The sequence below is a fragment of the Brassica napus genome, chromosome A2, assembly GCF_020379485.1.
Source record: "Brassica napus cultivar Da-Ae chromosome A2, Da-Ae, whole genome shotgun sequence".
Taxonomy (NCBI): Eukaryota; Viridiplantae; Streptophyta; class Magnoliopsida; order Brassicales; family Brassicaceae; genus Brassica; species Brassica napus.
The window spans coordinates 25,476,740-25,494,048 of record NC_063435.1 but is presented as its reverse complement, the minus strand read 5'-3'; the positions used below and the strand labels follow the sequence as shown (position 1 = coordinate 25,494,048).

The 17,309-nt window shown below is 35.9% G+C and overlaps 4 protein-coding genes across 7 annotated transcripts; 1 reads left to right on the top strand and 3 right to left on the bottom strand.

The window, feature by feature from the left end:
* The first annotated feature begins 1,136 nt into the window (after window positions 1-1,136).
* On the top strand, window positions 1,137-5,525 carry LOC125580470 (zinc finger CCCH domain-containing protein 41-like). 4 transcript variants are annotated; one of them, XM_048744950.1, is made up of 6 exons: window positions 1,175-1,463; window positions 1,556-2,313; window positions 2,656-3,807; window positions 4,217-4,531; window positions 4,648-5,179; window positions 5,449-5,525. In XM_048744950.1, the coding sequence occupies exons 2-5, from the start codon at window positions 1,627-1,629 to the stop codon at window positions 5,152-5,154; spliced, it is 2,661 nt and encodes an 886-aa protein (XP_048600907.1). In that variant the 5' UTR covers window positions 1,175-1,463; window positions 1,556-1,626; the 3' UTR covers window positions 5,155-5,179; window positions 5,449-5,525. The 4 variants fall into 4 exon arrangements, with proteins under 4 accessions (XP_048600903.1, XP_048600907.1, XP_048600901.1 ...); XM_048744944.1 differs by having other exon boundaries at window positions 1,175-2,313; XM_048744941.1 differs by lacking the exon at window positions 5,449-5,525 and having other exon boundaries at window positions 1,176-1,463; window positions 4,648-5,439.
* A 197-nt stretch (window positions 5,526-5,722) lies between these two features.
* LOC106401741 (chlorophyll a-b binding protein 2.4, chloroplastic) lies at window positions 5,723-6,801 on the bottom strand. Its single transcript, XM_013842322.3, has 2 exons — window positions 6,551-6,801; window positions 5,723-6,467 (listed from the first exon to the last, which is right to left on the bottom strand). The coding sequence occupies exons 1-2, from the start codon at window positions 6,697-6,699 to the stop codon at window positions 5,816-5,818; spliced, it is 801 nt and encodes a 266-aa protein (XP_013697776.1). The 5' UTR covers window positions 6,700-6,801; the 3' UTR covers window positions 5,723-5,815.
* Window positions 6,802-8,896: 2,095 nt separating this feature from the next.
* LOC106401754 (oleosin S2-2-like) lies at window positions 8,897-10,241 on the bottom strand. The gene is made up of 2 exons (XM_048744925.1): window positions 9,885-10,241; window positions 8,897-9,488 (listed from the first exon to the last, which is right to left on the bottom strand). The coding sequence occupies exons 1-2, from the start codon at window positions 10,026-10,028 to the stop codon at window positions 9,066-9,068; spliced, it is 567 nt and encodes a 188-aa protein (XP_048600882.1). The 5' UTR covers window positions 10,029-10,241; the 3' UTR covers window positions 8,897-9,065.
* Window positions 10,242-15,081: 4,840 nt separating this feature from the next.
* LOC106401764 (LOB domain-containing protein 25) lies at window positions 15,082-17,043 on the bottom strand. The gene is made up of 2 exons (XM_013842349.3): window positions 16,799-17,043; window positions 15,082-15,766 (listed from the first exon to the last, which is right to left on the bottom strand). Exon 2 carries the CDS (start codon window positions 15,748-15,750, stop codon window positions 15,352-15,354), a length of 399 nt encoding a protein of 132 aa, XP_013697803.1. The 5' UTR covers window positions 15,751-15,766; window positions 16,799-17,043; the 3' UTR covers window positions 15,082-15,351.
* Between the last annotated feature and the right edge of the window lie 266 nt (window positions 17,044-17,309).

The following is a 17,309-nucleotide window of genomic DNA, read 5'->3' as shown; positions in this document are numbered from 1 at the left end:
AGTCGCGGGCACATGGTATTTAAAAAAATAAAAGGATGACATGTTTCATGACATTTGTCGACCAAGCTAAAACTTGAAGAGTCCTCCTGCTCCCCTCTCCCTCCTCCCGGTATGTTTGAACAAAGTATAAGCCGAGATAAACAAAAATATTCTATTCATTTCCATGACTGAACCCACAAATAACTCTTAATGGGAGATTTGAACTGCACACCAAAACTTTACTACCTTTCACCAAACTTCGATCTAATGTGTCATATTTACTTATTAATCATTTAATGTATACTTATGTTTTTTCTTATACTTATGTTTTTAATTAATGATTTTTCATGATTAAAAAACAAAAATAATATAAGAACACTTAAAGAAACAAAAATAATATAATGCAGTTAATAACTATTGATATTTATATTAATTTTAGTGTATTAACATAAGTATATGTTTATCATTTTTAATTTCGTTATAAGAAAATAAACATTTTAACAAAAAATAATAAATAATCATGTTTGAATGAGATCTATCACTCATGTAACAAATATAGTAGAACCTCTATAAATTAATAATGTTGAAACTTTAAATTTTATAAATTTATAGAGATATTAATTTACAAAAGTTTTTTATTTAGATTTTTTATTTTAAGATATATTTATTCTAAGATAATAAAAAATATTTGATTTTAGTGTATAGACATTAATTGTTATTTTTTTTTAAATTTGACATTTATATTAATGTTATTATATTATTTGGTGTATATAATATATATTGCAAAGAACTCAAATGTGGTTTTTAGATATAATACTATTAAATCTCATCAAAAATATATTAAGTATTAAGAAAATATAAAGATAATTCGATTGTGAATATAAAACAAACAATATAATAATAGATTTTTAATTATATAAAATATGTATACATATAAATAATTAATTTATAATTTTAATGGGACCATATATTCACATATAATTTTTTTTAAAAATTATTATCCTATTATTTTATCGATTTGTGTCAAATTTTGAACATGTCCAAATTGAAACCGACGAAGTTTATTAATTTATAGAAATTATTAATTTAGGTTTTACTGAAAAAAAAATTGAAAACTTTGCAGATAAGCAACACAAATTAATAGAAAATATTGGGTCATTCTGTAAATTAAGAAAATTCTCGGGGTAGCAAATCCAAATTCCCTTTCTAGCCTCTCTCTCTCTCTCTCTCGCTCGCTCAGCAGCTCTTCAAACCCTAACGCCGAGACCAGTCGATATCGGCGACGTGATTCTCTCAGGTTTCTCCTCGTAATCCTGAAAGACTCGACGGCGAAGAATCTCCCCCACGGATTTAGTCTTCATTGGCGATCCCTCCTCCGAAGATGTCCGTCCATTGCTTTTGATTTAGGTCATCGGACCTGAATCCGATTTGTTGCTCTGAAGAAGAGCAAACGAGTCATCTGCTAAGCTATTTCGTGAGAATCTGTAAGATTCGTTTTCCCTTTCGAAGATTGTTTTGTTTCGGAAGCTCTCTAGGTTCGTTTAAACCCTAATTTCACGCTGCTCGTTGTTACTAGAATGGACTTAGCTTAATCGGTTAGGATTCTCGAGTTGTTGCGAACATTAGATCGCTAGAGTTTCGTTTTGTATGCGAGAGACGAGAAGCTCTGCGTTATCCATGGAGCTTTCAGTTTCCTCTCCGAAGCAGAGCGTGTTATCTTCATCAGATTGTATGAGTGACCCTGAGGAGGAGCACGAGATCAGCGAGGAGGAGGATGATGACGATCGCAACCATAAGCATCGTAAGAAAGAAGAGACGAGTTCTCAGTCCTTGGAGCAAGGCTCTTCAGATCAGGCTTTCTCGCGGCCCTTCAGGAAAAGTTATAGACATTTTGAGAATGGTAGTGAACATGAGAAACGGTCGTCTCTAGGAGCAGGAGGATCAGGACACCGTGTACAGTTTGATAACCAAAGATCAAGATCAAACCCTGGTAGAGGTAGAGGAAGTTATGGTTCTTGGAGTCAGCGTGATTCCAGGTTTAATCATCCTGTTGATCTCTCATCTCATATGGTTCCGGGGATGTTTGGAGGGAGGGGGATAGCTGCTCAAACCGCACCTTGGCCTGGGTTTGGAATGCTTCCTGGAGTTCCCAATGGTGGCTTGGATGGTTTCCATCACTTGCAAGGGCCTCTAGGACCGCCGTTGAATGGTCCACTCAACATGGGGATTCCTCGGCAGCGATGCAGAGATTTTGAGGAACGTGGGTTCTGCCTCAGAGGGGATATGTGTCCCATGGAGCATGGAATCAATCGTATCGTTGTTGATGATGTTCAGGTATGTTAATTTTTTTTTGGGATCGGATTTATCTCGTAAATAGAAATCTAGAGGTTTTGCTGGATATTTGAGATCTATTTGCATGTTCCTATGCTGAAGTTCAACACATTTATGCCCATCAGCAGTACTTCTAGTTCTAGGTGACATGAAATGAAACTCTTTACTTTTTGTTAGTGTTAGCTTTAGCTGGCATGGGTCTTAGAAACAGCTAATTTCCATACTAATTTTTTAACAGCTACTTTGTATAGCATGACTAATTTCTTACTACTGCCATTTTAAGACACTGTTCTTCTCTTGTGTATACTTAACTGAGTAATTTTCGTTCATTTTGTATTTTTGCAGAGTCTATCACAGTTCAACCTTCCCGTTTCTGTCCCTGGTGCACCTCATATGGCAGCTTCTTCCAAACCAGTGCCTGCACAGTTTGGGGGTGCTAATTTCATGAATACGAAAGGAGCTCATGGGAAGACTAACGAGACTGGAATGGCTGTTGATGGTATGGGTTATGGTGATGCATATCCTAGTGCAGGTGGAACTGATTCTTACGATCCTGATCAACCTTTGTGGAATAACAGTGCTGGTGAAACTTCAGGGGCATTATCTGCTCTAAATTCTCATGGGATTGATGAGAATGTTGCTCCAATGGATGACAATAACCAAGATGGCCCTGTAAATACATATGGTATTCGAGAATCAAGAAACAATAATCAGTCGGGTTGGGGCAGAGTGCGTAATAGTCAAGCAAATCTCAAAGAGAAAGGTGATACTGTATTAAATTCATCAGCTGGTCCTGAAGGTCAATCGAAGGAGATCTCAGTTAGTTTATCCCGCCAAAACAATGTTGGGGGAAGTGTCGCAAAAGCTGTTGATTCATCAAACGCTTCAAACGATGCAGTGAATAATACAAGAACACCAATGCAAAAGGCAATGCGGACTCTATTTGTGAATGGTGTTCCCCACGAGAGCAACAGAAGGGACCTCATTCTCGCCCATTTTCAGAAATTTGGGAAAGTTATTGACATTCACATCCCAGTAAATAGCAACCGAGCATTTGTTCAATTCTCAAAACGCGAAGAGGCTGAGTCCGCTCTCAGGGCACCTGATGCTGTTATGGGTAACCGCTTTATCAAACTTTGGTGGGCAAATAGAGATAGTATACCTGATAATGGCCTGTCCAGTGGGAATGGTGCTTTTATGAAGGGTCGTGTCGTGGGTGCTTCTGGAGGACAGAACCAGATTCCTATCTCTGCAGCATCGAAAAGCAACCATGTATCTCTTACTGCGAAAGGGCCTGCCTTCCACCCTGGTGGAGCTCCATCATCATCTCAACAGCCTAAGCCTGTGGGGGTCACTAGTGGTCCCAAGGTTATGCCGCTTCAGCAGAAAAAAGCAGACACTCTTGAGCAGTTGAAAGAGACACTTCGGAAAAAGCAGGAAATGCTGGATCAAAAGCGTAACGAGTTATGCAAAAAGTTGGCGACTCTTCAAAAACAAGTAAGTACAAGTAACTGGATCCCGTTTCATTTTTGTCAATCGTTAATACCTTTTTGAAGGAAATAACAATTTAGCAGTCTCCAGGAAGTTAAGCAGAATTAGAGTGAGTTCTGAGTTCTGAGGATTTGAATCTCAGAGGTGTCTTTGGGAAACATTGAAGAAGTGTAAAATGCTAGACAAGTACAGATCTGAGTTCTCAGTATGTTAAAATTGAGTTTGTTTAACACGAAATTCTGAGTAGACGTGTGTTGTGATATATATTCAATTTTTTCTTTGGGGTGTTTAACCGAATAAATAAATGAATTATACACTAGAAACATAATTGCTGCCTGTCTTATTCAACAGTGGTAAATGGTTGAGTTGAAATTATTTACTAGCATTCATATCATATAGCTCTAAATCTTCTCAGGAAACGGGTGTTAAAGACGAGGAAGCAGATGAGCCAGATGCTAAGCGCGTTAAGGTGGACACAGCCTCGAACTCCGGTACTGCAATCCCATCACCAAAAACAGAGTCATTGACTGAGAAGAAAGGGCCTATCAAGAAACCACTTTCTATTGCTAGACCAAGCACAGAAACGCCATCGCCCGATTTGAAAAACTTAAAGCAAAGACCGTATTCGTATACCACAAGTTTGAACACTCCTATGGTAAATAGGTATAAGTTGGACAACCGCACGACTACCATCAAAGTTGTCCCTCCTTTGCCAACCGGGCTAGCCGATGTATGTCCCCTTTATGAATTTGCAAAACTTTCTCATTTTCCATATTGGATGTTGTTAGCTTCTACTTTGATTATTAAGTCTCTTACTGATGGTTTGAACTATTTTTTTGCTTCTAGGTTGCTGTCTTAAAAGAACATTTCTCTTCTTATGGCGAGGTCTCAAAAGTGGAACTCGAAGACAATGCATCGGCTGATAGTGGCAAGGATCAGGATGAAACACATAACAAAAGCCTTGCAGCCTGTGTGACATTTGTGAAACGCAGCGCAGCAGAGAAAGCGTTTGCTAATGCAAAGTCTTGGCAAGAACACACGTTGCAGCTCGTGTGGGTAACACGTCAAATCAAGAAAGAGAATAAAAGTAGCAATGACAAGAATAATCCCTCTGTTTCTAGTGACCACCTTAGCAGCAAAAACAAGTCCGCTGCTTCTGTTTCTAATGACCCGAAACCAGAAGATGAAGTCAAATCCTCTTCTACAGAAGAACCAAAGAGCACAAATGTCTCTGGAGACGACAATACATTGAATGAACAAGACAATGGCAGCAATAAAAGTAATAGCGAGTCCAACGAGGGAGCTGAAAAAGTTGCAGCGCCAGAAAGTGATGAAGAACAGATGAATGGTTAAGCTGGGCAAGAAGACTGTCAGTGAGGTAATCTTTTGTCTCAGAAACATAATCTTTATTTGTTGGTGAATCTGGTATAGTGATCTTTTAGGCTTTTTAGCCAATCAGTGAGACGTTAATATTTGTTGGTAGCAAAAGATATATTTATAGTTTTTTCCTCCTTTATGTGGATAGTAGAAGTGTATTGTTACATTTGGCCTTCCAAGAACAGTGGTTGGGTCTTTGTATCAGCAGGTCTTTGTTTTCCTCTTTTATTAGCTTCTATAACAATCTTGACTTGTGTTGTACATACATAGTTGGACTTCGTGACTTGCTTTAGTCGAGTCGAAGAGCGGTGTGGAATCTATAAAACGGCACGCATTTTTGAAGTTTATGCAATGTTTTCTTTGGTAATATCACAGGTTTGAATCCTAGAAACTATATGCTTTCATTCTTTGGTAATATCACAGGTTTGAATCCTAGAAACTATATGCTTTCATTAAACAACAGATGTAGAGAAATGAGATTGAAATTCGATGATGTATGTCTGAGCAGTTCGCAAATTTTCTAGATCAATTCAAGACAAGGGCCTCAAGCTAACGATGATTTCTTTCATTAAGACAGAACATCAAACCAACAGACATACATTAATTGTTTTAAAAACATACATTATCAGATAATATTCTATTTTCCGGGGACGAAGTTGGTGGCGTAAGCCCAGGCATTATTAGCGACAGGGTCCGCAACATGATCAAACAGATTCTCGATCGGTCCTTTACCAGTGACGATGGCTTGGACAAAGAATCCAAACATGGAGAACATAGCAAGCCGACCGTTTTTAAGCTCCTTCACTTTCAATTCCGAAAACGCCTCCGGATCCTCCGCTAAGTTCAACGGGTCAAACGCCCCACCCGGGTAAAGCGGGTCAAGCCCTTCACCAAGAGGTCCACCTCCGATTCTGTACCCTTCGATTAAACCCATCAGCACAACTTGAGAAGCCCAGATTGCTAATATGCTTTGCGCGTGGATCAAGTTAGGGTTGCCGAGGTAATCAAGCCCTCCTTCTGAGAAGATCTGAGACCCTGCCTTGAACCACACGGCTTCACCGAATTTGACTCCGTTTTTGGAGAGAATCTCTGGGAAGGTGCATCCTAAAGCGCCGAGCATTGCCCATCTGCTGTGGATTACTTCCAGCTCACGGTTCTTTGCGAAGGTTTCTGGATCGGCGGAGAGACCGGCGGTGTCCCAGCCGTAGTCTCCGGGGTATTCTCCGGTTAGGTACGATGGTGTGTTCTCTGAGAATGGTCCTAAGTACTTGGGACGGTCTGGTCCGTACCTGTCACAATATGTTTGTTTTGTATAAAATATCATATGTTTTTTGATAATTAGTTAAATAAAAACTGAGGTTAGAGTAGGAACCAGATGCTCTGAGGAGTAGACTTGACGGTACGGCGCATGACAACGCGACCACCACCGTTGGAAGCTCCTACTTTGCGGAGGAGATCGTTGGAAGGCTTCAAAGCCGTTTGTCCGGCGAAAGAGGAGTGCTGGATTGCTGATGTGGCCATTCTTGTTTATCTCAACTCCAAACAAAGATACAAATGAAGAGAGAAATAAACAAAGATGAGATGATTGTTGTTATGTTATGTCATTTCGATTTTATAATAGAGATCCGAAGGTGGTCATTCTGAGGGAGATCACAAGATGGACATGTCAGCGACTTCTAATTGGCCGGTTTGAGATTTCCACAAACTCAAATCACGTGGTGCAGTAGATAGCTAGAGGCTATGGTTGTGCCACGTGGATACGGAAGATCTTGTGACAAGAGGATAGTGTTCCAACACAGTCATGCGGCTTCTCTTGTTTCCCATTGGCTATGCTTCCGATTGCGATGATAAGAACAACCTTTGCAGCTTTGGGCCGAAAAAAATATATTATTAGCCCATAAGTATTCACTATATAACATATCTCTAACCAATACAATATAGTGGGGCCACGAAAATTCCCTTCAAAATCATGATATAGTCTCTTAATTACAAGTTGATCAAAAAAAAAAGTCTCTTAATTATACAATATTTTCAAAAGGACTCAAGGCATGACCATGGCAGCAAGTTTAAGCTGTTTCTCAAGAGGCAAATGATCTCTGAAGGCTAGGCAAATGTTATGCATCACCTTGTCGTTCATAAATGTCGATGATCATCAATGAAATATATAACAAGACATATGAAAGCTGATGCAATATGGTACGGACTATTGATGAGCTAGCTAGTGTCGAAGATAAATGTCTAGAGAACAAGTGTTGAAGGAAAGGATGTATTATGCAAGTGTTTTAAAGAATCAACTAGATTTTGACCCGCGCTTCAAAAGCGCGGGTTATTTTGGATTATATATAAATTTTGGTAGGAATAATATTTTGTGATTATTGTACATTATTATATTACGAAGTGTATGATAGAAATATTTTTGGGTAATCATTTGAATTTTCGGGTATGTTTTTGTGTAAGGTATTTTTCGGGTTTTCGAGTAATTTTCAATTTTTTGGGTATTTTAAATCTTTTTCGAGTCTTAAATATTCGAACTGATCCAGACCTATTATGTATTCAAATTACAGATATTTTATAGGTATTTGAATTATGGATATAAATCTATAAAAAAGACCAACCTAAACCCAAACAAAAGAATTACAAATACCTAATTAAGTCCAAATATCTAGAATCCGAAATGAACCGATCTGTACCAACCCGAAGATTCTATGGCCATGCTTATTGTATTTCTCATTATTATTTGTGTGCATTTGTAATAATTACATTTGTTAAACTGGTGAGAGCTGAGATTAATTTACGTATTTTGGCTAATTTAATAGTACAGATTTATAGGGTTTTTAATATAGTTCTTAAACCTATATTAAATAAAAATATTTTATAATAATTATTTTTTTATTTTCTATTACTATATATTTAAAATGATTACCAGAAGTTGAACCGATAAACCAAGTAATCTCAAGTCTCACCAATCGTCGACTAATAATTTTTGAAACTGGAACCACCTGCATCCTTAAATTCACATGCCCAAAAGATTTATATGTTGACGTACAGATTTTACATGTTTTTATAGTTCAAATTATTATTATTTTTAATGTTAATGAGAAGATTTTATACTGAAGAAGCAAATTATAATATTTGTTACAAATGAAACTGATGAAATACGAAATTATTGCTCATCGCGGGAACATACACAAAATATCGTGATTGTGATTTAACCAGAATCATATGTTAGTCGAACGTGTTAATTTGCACGTATAGATTGTAGTACGAACACATGTTTCAGTTTATAAGGTAAATTTATTTGGTTAGCCATTTTCTTGTGGTATTTTAAAATAAATAAAAAGGCAAAAAGCGGTAAATATTTTATTTTTTGAAAAAAATAGTAAATATTACACTTGGTGAAAGGCATATAAACCAACCAAACATACGAAAATCTCAGGTTGATAAAAAATACATACAAAATCTCAAAATAATAAGGACAAATCTCAGCATAATAAAGAATAAATTATTTAGACTATGGTATAGTTAGAGAAAATAAAGGAAATATCAAAAAATAACAAATAGTTAATGAATAGGTCCAACAACTTTGCATAAGTAGATTTTTTAAAACTCCATCCCTTTTAATAGTATTGATTCTACAGTTATTTTGGAAACGAAAATTCATGTGTTTGAGAAGTTCGAAGAAGTTTTTTTGCTATGAAATACCTGATTATCCCTAAAAAACAGACAACAGTTCTTTTCTTATTTCACCCACAAAATATTTTATTTGGACACGACAAAACGAACTTACACATTGACAATATATTCTAAGAGAAAAAAACTGGGACACAAAAGTAAAATTACATAATTGTCTTTCCAACAAAAGCCCACAACAGAGGGTGCTTTCATACTTACGCTATATGGGCCCTCCTTGTCTTACCATTAGTCTCAGTGGTCAGACTAGTATCATGTGCTTCATGAGCCTTATCCTGCACATACTGCCCCATCTCTTTTCCCTTCTGACCAGCATAGCCTACTGCATCAGCCATACGCCTCTTAGCATAGTCCAATTGCTCCGGCACCGTATCACTCCTCCCACGGATGTAGTTTAGGACCCACGAGACCGAGCTGAGACCCGTCAGACCAAATAACCCTGACGCCAAAATTCCGGTTACAGCTAGCCCGATGGTGAGAGCTGCCGGAACAATCACCGGACTGAAGAGTAGGAAGAGCGGAATGGAGAGCATAAAACCTATCACCGAACCGGCTAGAGTGAGTCCAGCTAAGGCTAGCAATGAGCCACCAATTGGAACTCCTGCTATAAGTGCCACGATCTGCATGAAACGGTTAGACCCTTTTAAATATTTTGTTACAATTTTTAGCAATTTTCTTTTGTTATAATTAATGTCAACAATCAAAACTATTATAAATCCTAACGATGCTCTGGATATGATCCTATATACATGCATGCATACACATGCAAGTGGTTTAAATTTATGTTTAATACATTTTTTGAACATAATGTTTAATACATTTTCGCATATTTTGTTTAGAAATCCTAAGATTAAATGTATATGGACCAACAGATTTAATTAAGATCTCTGTTACAGTTCGAACTCATGATTCGTCATATATCTTAGTCAGTAATTTATTTATAATTTGCAGAAAATCTTCATATAGTTTGAATGAATGATCATTAATTAAAAAGAACTAAAGAAGAACACAAATACTTGGTTAGTGGAAGGGCCGCGACTCTTGTAATCAGTATTACCACCATAACCATATCCATAACCGACACGATCTTCGTACTGCGGCTGAAGTTGAAGTCCTTTGTCAGTACGGTCGACATTCACACGCCTGTCCACATTTGCCATAGCGATTGATATGATCTAGAACTACTAAAAAGCAAAGTCTAAACAAAAACAAAGAAAACACAAAAGTATATAAGAGGTATATAAGTTATTGTTGCATACAGAACCTTTATATAAAAAAGGATTGAAAGATTTTTTTGTAGTAAAAATGAGATTTAGAGTGAAGAAGAGGACACGTAAGAATGTGGTGAAAGGAGAGGTGTGGCTTTGCATGATTTCCAAGTTTCATTCATTACCTGATCATCTTTATGTCCTTCTTCTCTCGCTGTCTCCCACCGTATTCAAATAAAAACAAACATGCACTTGTGTGCCAAGATTATATATCTTTCCCTTTTATTTATTGTGTTCAGTTATTTTCAATTTTATATGAACAAAAATCCTACTTCCGATTCATTCAACTCGATATAAGATTATATTTTAATATTTTATCGAATCCAAGTTTAAGTCCAAACTACAATTCAATCTTTAATAAATAAAAAGCCCATTTTATGTCTATCTACGATTATATTAGTAGTTTACGTCGCTAGCTTAACATGGACACTGGTGTAGCAGAAGTAACAATAACAAAACCGGAGAATTAAAAATGTAGATTGTTTGGAGTTTGGACCGTGTTCTGTTTCACCCAGGAGTTTCTTAGGAGATCAGGATAAGGCAGGAAAGTTTGACCCAAAAAGTTTTGCTTTCTTCATTTTTCTTTAATCTCATAAACAACTTCAGAAGATCCGAGAATTCAATTTATAAGGATTTGAAAACCAAAAAAAAAACATACGAAAAGGATAACTAGGCCTTATGGTTCGCGTACATGTGACCTAGTAGGCTAGTAGTAGTTGGACTTTGGATCCAACGACTTGGGGTTTTTTCTTCGTCACTACAAGAACTAGGATTTTTATAGCATAGCAAATTTTTTTATTCTGTCTACTACTTTAGTATAGCTTGTTACTTCACTTTTCACGTATCATTATTTTTCGGTCAACACGTATCATTTTTCTCCTTTTTTTTATAAAGTATGTTACATTTATTCATCTGAAAAACCTTTTTACTATGTCAGAGCTCAATGCACTCCTATGGTACATTGAATCCTTGAAAAAGTCATCGGTTTGCTAGGTGATTTTTGAGACCTCAAGTTTGGACCTTAGGACCTTATTGCTCCATCCTGGCTCTGATTCACAATGTAACCTTCCAGGATTGGAGTGTGGATTACGTTAAGCCTGAGAGAAACCGGGCTGCTCTTTCCATTGCTAATAGTGTGACTAAGAACCTCCGTAGCCAGTCATATGTGGCGTCCGGTGGCCATTTCTGGTTGACTCACCTTCTTGAGGAAGAACTAGCTGCCACGTCTTATCGAACCTAAACCTGTCTTATGGTTGTGTGAGGGTTTGCCTCAGTCTCCTCTTGTGTCTTCTCTCTCTGGAAGTTCCTCGCCTCTCTCTCTTGAAGTGAGAAGTCATGCTATGCTGCCTAGTGGACTAGTGGTGGTTTTCTTTTGTTTGCTTTAGTTCCCTTTCTTTTTCTTCTACTTTTCTTTAGGAACCTTTGATTTGTCTTCTTGGTTTGTCGTAGGCTTTCTCCTGTTATGGGTGTAAGTAAGCTTTGAGCCTTCCTCTTAATGAAAATCCAGCGTAAAAAAAAAAATTTTTTTACAATGAATGCATCTCTATGTATAAAGCTGTTGTAATTTCAAAATTAGCAGACGTAAAAGCAGAGAAACAGAAAAAAATGCACATCATTTTTACTCTCCCAAAGTTTGCGTTTATGTTGTGGTTCACTTTCATCAAGGAATAGGGTGTAGAATGTCAATCTCAACACCATGTGCTCTCTGTTCTACATTCACGCTCACTTTTTTTTTATCAAATGTGAATCCGCCTCTACAATCTGGCAGACATTTTTCAGCAAGAATAAGCAGTTTTCCTCCTTTGAATTTTACTTATGCATTGTAACTTTCTTCCCGCATAACTCACCATATTGAAGCTTCTTCTTTAGGTTGTGAGTTACTCGGTGTATAAGGAATGTAGGGCTCGTATCTTCACCTTTCCAGACTATGCAAACGATATATTCTTAGGGATAACTTTACTTGTTCTTTTTTGAACTTTGTTTCAGTTGTATCACTCACCCCCAACAACACTATGGTCTTTTTCGTTCTTCGTTCAATTTTTTCATGTTCTCTTATAATTTGTTATAAATAGTTTAGGCGGTAAAGTGTAAAAATTTAACATTAAACCAACAAAAATATATTGCATATGTTACACGCCTTAATAAACATATAAATGAAAACTTGTATGAGAAAAGACAAAGTAAAACAAAATGGCAAATTATAAACTAATGCATGATGGTTAAGTGGTGGAAAACCTTATTTTTTTAGGCAGGAAGCATAGGGCACTATAGTTGGTAACTATGTATATATGTCTTAACGGGCAAGAGCACCATTACTTGGATGCAAACTTTCGGCTGGCAATTATGTCAAATTTTATATATTGTCGATGATGTCTATATATGTTTTATTTATTTGAGTATGACGAACAAGAACAGAATTGGTTGATCACATTTGTAACACGAGCACACTATGTCACCCAGTGGCTTTAGTAAGTACCTTTTCCTTACATAGGTCTGTCTAATCAAAGAAAACAAAAGGAGATAATCGAATCAATCAATTTCTGGACAAAGAAAACGACGTCGTCCGTGGAACAAGGCTTTTTGTTTCTGTTATTGGACTTTTCTAAGCTATTGGGCGGTAGTGGTGTTCCACTGCTGCTTGATGATGAGATGGCAACCTTCTCTCTCGCTTTCTCATGGTCCACAGATTGGGCGCGTACAATTTATGTATGTTTTTTTCTCTCCTCCTTCCCGATAATGAGATATTGAGATTAGTTTCAAACAGGGCCAATTCTAAACCGGATGAAATATTCGCATAACTTCCAAATTTTTAAAAGTTATTATATATAAGTCGTATAGTTTTTAAAGTATGGAAATTTATATTTGTTATTAAGATTAACTTAAAATGTTTATGGTTTTCTAAATTTCAGATTTGGTTATGGTTTCAAACTTAAGAACTCTAAAAAGTTATGTTTATGGCTCATATTGCAAGTAGGAGAACATTAGGGTTTCTCTGGACGAGGACATTAGTCCAATAGTTTGGCTGGAGTCAAATTTGTGTATGGTCACTAAGTCCAATTTGTGAATAGTAAAAAGTTGAATTGTAAGAAAAAGTGTTAACCGTGACAAAAATAATTATAGGTTAGTTTTTTTTAAATTCATAAGATGCAGATTTTTAAAAGAGTGTAAAAGATTTGTGAATATTTTTTTTTGAGCTATACATGGATATCGTAGCACCATCGAAATGGATTTAGACTAGCCACGTGTTAACAACCTATGTTATCGGTTTACGTGTCGGTTTCCGTTTCTGACAATGCCAAAATTTTAATTTTCAGAAAGCTCATATGGTTTTACCGTATTGTGATTTGTCTTCAAGTTAATCACCACTGGACCACAAGTTCCGATTAAAATTTGTTATTATTTTGAAACTATCGCAATAAAGAAAAAATATAGAAGAGCTGAAGGAGAATGAATGAGATGGAGGGAATAACTGGTGACCAGTCTAAAGATGTGTACAATGTGGGATGATATATCACATGGCAAACAATCATATTTCTGCAGTAGACAGTGATAGTTGTAACAAATAAGGTGTTATAATAATTTCTTTTAAATTGTTAAATGAAAGTATAGCAGAAAATGTACCGTTAGTTACTGTTTCTGAAACTGACTTGTGTCTGAACATAAACTTGAATCCCGCGTGTCTTGCAGTCGACATGTAATTCCTTCCAGTAATGCACCCATTGAAGTCAGAGTATATCAGTAAATGTACTCATACTACATGTATATCAGTAAATGTACCCAGATTATTATTTTAAGTTTAGTCAAAACAATATATTTTATTTGATCAAAAATAATATAGTATATTTGATTAAAAAATAATATAGTATATTTGATTAAAAAACAATATAGTATATCTTAGATTTCATGAATATCTAAGCTTTTGGTTTGATAATTTTTTTTGTATACCATACTCGCTCTTGGTTTATTTAAATTTCAAATATGATCACTCTTAATCATTGTCAAATTTAGGAGTGGGGTTCTTGATGAGTTGATTTGTATGTGAATGTACATTCGGTTGTTAAGGTCACCGCCAGTTGACATGAAAAAAATGTACCGACTTTTTATATATAAAATCAATAGACTAACTTAGAATATTAGCAAAATAATATTGCTGCTAGTGACTAGTGTGTGTAATCAAACAACCAATAATTAGCGCACTTTCCTATGAGTCTATTCAAAAACTGTCGACGTGAAATTGAAGTATCACAATACAGCAGTATTGCTGCTTCATTGACATAGTATTAGGACCACACAATCGTTGAACGACTTTTAAATTGCTACAAAGTTTGGCTATGATAATTGAAGAATTATGTGTTTAAACGTGACTCCTTACTTGATCTAACAATAAGTTGATCTAAGTTTTTTTTAAATGCTTTTGGTAGAAGTTAGATAGCACCACAAAGTATTTTGAGGTTCAACCATAAACTCATGAACTTTTATTGTATTTATGTGTATGTAAATTAACCAATTTCATTAACTGTCACTAGTTTAACTAAAATATATTATTAAAAAAAATCACATCATCGAATTGTATTTAGAACAAAACTAATGTATCCTGTGGTCTCTCGATCTAAGGTAATACTCGGCTCAAACCGTCACGGTAACACACACACACACACACACACACACACACACACACACACACACACACATATATATATATATATATATATATATAAACCATTGAAAATGTATTTTTTTATTTGACCCAATGATGCAATAGCATTTTCTTAAAAAATGAAGTTTGTTATGGAAAATAGCTTCCTAATCAAAGATAAAGTTGTATCACCATAACTAGATCGAGACATTAGAATAATTTTTAGAAAATTGTGATATTATGTTGGAGAACGTTTTTGCGTTTCTGTCCGTTTGACACCAAGTTTAAGATAACACTACTCGCCTACAATATCCTGACTTGAACATTATTATTAAGCCCCCAACACAACCGCGTACATTCATACATACATACATCAATTACTTATTCAACATATTCAAAAGCATCCTTTGACCTCCCATGTAATACAATTCAAATTACACATGTGTATAAGTATAAACGTAGAAAAAAACATACACACACATACGAAGATATCCTCACTCATCACATCAACCATTCACTGTCTCTTTATACTTCTCCGCCGCTAATTCTTCCAAAGACTGATGATGACTAATTGACCAGTCAACCTCTATGTCCTCCATAATTCGACGTCATTTCACCGCCAAGAGAACTAGCGTACCTCATGAGATCAGCATTTGTCTCCTCCAGTTCCCTTTGCAGCTTCAAGACCTGTCTTTGGAGCACCGAGATGGCCCCAACGCAGCCGTACACTGGATCATTTAGCCGTGCCTCGGCCTCGTAAGCCAGCGAGTTCACCGTGTCTTCTCGTTGATGTGGCGCCACCTCGTGGAGAATCTTGCTCACGTTGCTTGCCCCGAAGATACGGTGGACGTTCGCAAACTTTGTAGGTTCGTCTGGAGGAAAGTATGGCGCGAACACGCAGTCTGATGTGCATCTCCGCCGGAGGAATTTGCATGCCGCGCACGGTGAGTTTATGTAGTTTGAATACGATGATGCCATATTTGGTTAACTTCCCCTGATTTTTCACTTGCGGAAATGAAAAGAAAAAAAATATAATCATATAATACCAACAATACATGCATCTATATCGTTTGCACAATACTGGATATATCATAGTCATTCCTTTATAATCAATTAGTTTGCATATTATATTGGCACATGAAAACAATATAGTACCAAACATATTACATACTACATAGATATATATATATATATATATATATATATATATATATATATATATATTGCACAAATTTTTAAATATAAGTGTATTGGTGAATCTAACACACAATACGATTACGAACAAATTATATACAAAGTTGTGTAACTACACTACACATAACAAATAATCGTCCAAATAATCTCCGTAGCTATATAGAGAAAATGGGTGTTGCTATATTAAATTCAGATTGAAGGTAGGTAACTCGGACCCGTTTTACTTAGGTGTAGATATTGGTTGGCTATAAATCTGACGGGATCAGTACTTTTAAAATAAGAAAACAATTTGTTCTTACAGATTTGACAATAAATTCAAATAAGAAAATAAGAATTTTAAAGAAGGTAGTAAGTATACATATATATGATTACTTGTGTTCTACCAAATTTGGTAAAAACAATTCAAAATTGAATTTGTCTTCTTGGAAATTTTGATTAACTCATTATTTTAATTCAGAACAGAAAAAAACTATTGACCATACATTTTTGCCTTGGCGTCTAGTTTAGCAGCTTTTTCCTGATTTTATCCTCACAACACTCTCTGTCTTTCTGACTCTGAGTTCCCGCATCTATACAAGCATGTATTGGGTTTTCTAGAATCTACGACCTAATTATGTAGCTTTATTATGTACTTAATAAAGATGTTTGTGTTTTGGTATGGTAGAACTCACAGAAGTTCAAGATCAGGGAGCAAGTCGTCAAGATCTAAACTCTCTAATATTATAAAGCCAACCAACATAAAACTACAATATATATACATATGCATAGACTGACTATGCAAGTATGTGTATGTGTGAATTGGCTGAGTAGAATGGAACACTTTTGGTCTTACCTTCTGATGGAGTAACAAGAAAAAGTGCCCCTTGATGATATCTACTCAGAATGGTTTAATCTTCTTTGTTTCTCTCTTTATTGGGGAGATGAATCTGAAGAAGATTTTAAATTATTGGGATTCTTCTGTTGTTTTTAAAGAGGAAACCCTAGCTGAAGCCAAATATGAGTTTCTAAGGGGAAAGTTAGAGAGACAGGAAGAGGGGGGAGAGAGAGGGGGCAAAAGGCATTTTGGTGGTATGAGCGAGAAAGAAGAATATATATAATGAGATTTGCAAAAAGACAAATGAGCATCAATTAACTGAGAACCTAAAATAGTGAATATTACTCCGAACCGTGAAAAACTGTATTCTATCTAATATCTCTTATATACTAAAGCGCAAATCGTCTGACGAATCAAAATAAGACACGTGGACAATTTTTATTAAAAAAAAAGTTTATTAAAAGATTCTGGTATCGATATTGTAAAACTAAAAAAAAACTAAATCCTTATATTTTCTCAATTATCACCA